The following is a 2,267-nucleotide window of genomic DNA, read 5'->3' on the forward strand; positions in this document are numbered from 1 at the left end:
GTGTAGTTGCCAAATTGCCAATCCTTATTGGCTGTGCAGCTTACTGCCAGCATTGGAGAGAGAGAGAGAGAGAGAGAGAGAGAGAGAGAGTGAGAGAGAGAGGCCATCAGGTTGAACCTCCGTGGCGGCACACGGAGGGGGTAGGGTTGGGACTTGGAATGGCTAGGTTTTGGTTTTGGTTTTTTTTTTTTTGGTAATGAGGGTATTTTAAAAATTTAAAAATTTTAGGAGTGTGTATTAAGAAATTAAATAAACTAAGAGAAAAAAAAAATGTGTAATCAGAGGAAGAGAGGCCTGGATATAACAACCCTCTTTCTAAATGGGTGAGCCAAAAAAAGAAAACCAAAACATAATGTAATCGTAATGTAATAAGATTAATTCTCCCCAAGTCTAAGTTAGTCTTCCACTTATTTCTCTTTCTCCCTCTCCACCTCAATTACATGCCTGCTGAGGTCAAAATGAGACTTTCATTTTCTTAATGGCCTGTATTGAACACTTTGTTTTTGAAATGCCAAAATTTCTGCTCTACTACTTGAGTTTGAGTTAGAACTTAGAAGTCCCTTTTTTACAAGAAATTAAGAAGTAACTGTAGCGTGCAAAATCTTCTGAAAAAAAAAAAAAAAAAACACAATAGTGCAGGGAGGCAGTTTCTTCTACATGAACCGAAAAGAGGGTCAACTAAATAGCAAAACGACCATGGTTGTTTTTAATTTACTGTTTCTTTTGAGTTTTAAAAAGTAAATTACGTTTTCATCTTTGTACCACCAAAGTCGGTTCTAAGATTCTGAGTAGGAATCATAAAAATGAAATCATTTACATCTACATTCACCTGATTTTTTTTTTTGATAAATACTCATGCTGCAAACCGCAAACACCCTTTAATTAGTAAACAATTAATATTATTATTCTCTTTCAACTTCAATCTTCGAAACATTTCAAATATTATGGCCTTGTGGGAATACATAGTAAACATCACTACAAAGAACAAGAATAATAAATAATACATGATGATGATGATGATCAACTTATCAACTACATTATTTGTCTCAAAACTTTATACCAAGTCTCGTTATTTGCCCAAAATGAAAGGTATAATTATAACTATGCAAAGAAAAGGCTCCATATATTGCGAGAAGAAGTATTAAGTATGTCTTTAATGCCTTGATCAAGATCAGAATCAGTAATGCCAGCTGCGAAACATTGGGAAGACGAAGAACCTCATGAGCCCATCCTTGCAATGCAGGCCATCATGCTCACCGCAGGCGAAGTAGTAAGGCTTCCACCTCCTCAGCACAAACTCGAAGCCGTCTCCGCCACCTTTTGTTGTATTTCCGATCATCCTGGCTTGACTCAAGTCGCAGTTCATGAAACTCCATGGGCTTGAAAACATGTACACGCTGTGAGGTCGTGTGGTGTCATTTGGTGGATCATACTTGAAAACTGCAACCACCCAAAGCATCATTTATCATATAAACACTTGTTTCTATTAAACAAATTAAGAACAAAGGGTACTCAATAAAGATGAAGCAAATATATTGTTTTTTTGTTAAATACTATGACATGTTGTATTGTTTAACTATGAATTTAAATCATTACTTAGTCAAGTTTGTATTAATTTGAAAAGATAAAACAAAAAAATGCAAGCTCACCTAAAGTGTCGTTGACGTAAAATGGGCCATTCTTCAAAGCCCAATCTTTGTAGTTAAAGCCATAATGCCAGTTTTCTGACCCACCCACAATGATCTTGCTGGACTCTTTGGTCTTATTGTGGTGATATGGGCCATGGTTGAAACCCCAACCAGTGTAGGTCCCATTTTGCCAATCCTTGTTGGCTGTGCAGCTAATTGCCAGCATGGAAGCAATTAGCAGCATTACAAGTGCAAGATTGGAACCCATACCCTCTATCAAATGAAACTCAAGGAAGAGAATGAAATTAGAGTAGAGACCAGAGGGATGACACTTAAGAATGAGATGGTGAATTCAGATGTTGGTATTGAGAGGATGAATTATTGGGTTCTTATAGAGCTGATGGAGTAGTGCAAAACGGCCAAATTGACCCCTTTTCTAAATTGGGTTGGTAAAAAATAGAAAGTCAAAACATAAGGCAAATTGTAAAGCTCCTTTCTTAATTGCAATTAGTAAGATTAATTCTCCCCAAGTCCAAGTCAGTCCTCCACTTATGTCTCTTTCTCCCTCCCTACCTCAGTTACATTCTTAACATGCCTGCTGAGGTCAAAGTGAGGTTTGTGTTTTCTTAATCGTGTGTT

General features: G+C 36.8%; 1 protein-coding gene across 1 annotated transcript; it reads right to left on the reverse strand.

Moving 5' to 3' along the window:
• Positions 1-1,177: 1,177 nt before the first annotated feature.
• Positions 1,178-1,938, reverse strand: LOC147276809 (uncharacterized). Its single transcript, XM_086255217.1, has 2 exons — positions 1,650-1,938; positions 1,178-1,440 (listed from the first exon to the last, which is right to left on the reverse strand). The coding sequence occupies exons 1-2, from the start codon at positions 1,894-1,896 to the stop codon at positions 1,178-1,180; spliced, it is 510 nt and encodes a 169-aa protein (XP_086111343.1). The 5' UTR covers positions 1,897-1,938.
• Between the last annotated feature and the right edge of the window lie 329 nt (positions 1,939-2,267).

Source organism: Dryas octopetala, chromosome 8 (assembly GCF_963921425.1).
Source record: "Dryas octopetala chromosome 8, drDryOcto1.1, whole genome shotgun sequence".
In the NCBI taxonomy this organism is placed as follows: Eukaryota; Viridiplantae; Streptophyta; class Magnoliopsida; order Rosales; family Rosaceae; genus Dryas; species Dryas octopetala.

Excerpts from the sequence above, each read along its gene's own strand:
- LOC147276809 (XM_086255217.1), bottom strand. The coding sequence starts at position 1,896 with ATGGGTTCCAATCTTGCACTTGTAATGCTGCTAATTGCTTCCATGCTG. Across the intron at positions 1,441-1,649 it reads TTACGTCAACGACACTTTAG|TTTTCAAGTATGATCCACCA; the intron begins GTGAGCTTGCAT and ends GGGTGGTTGCAG.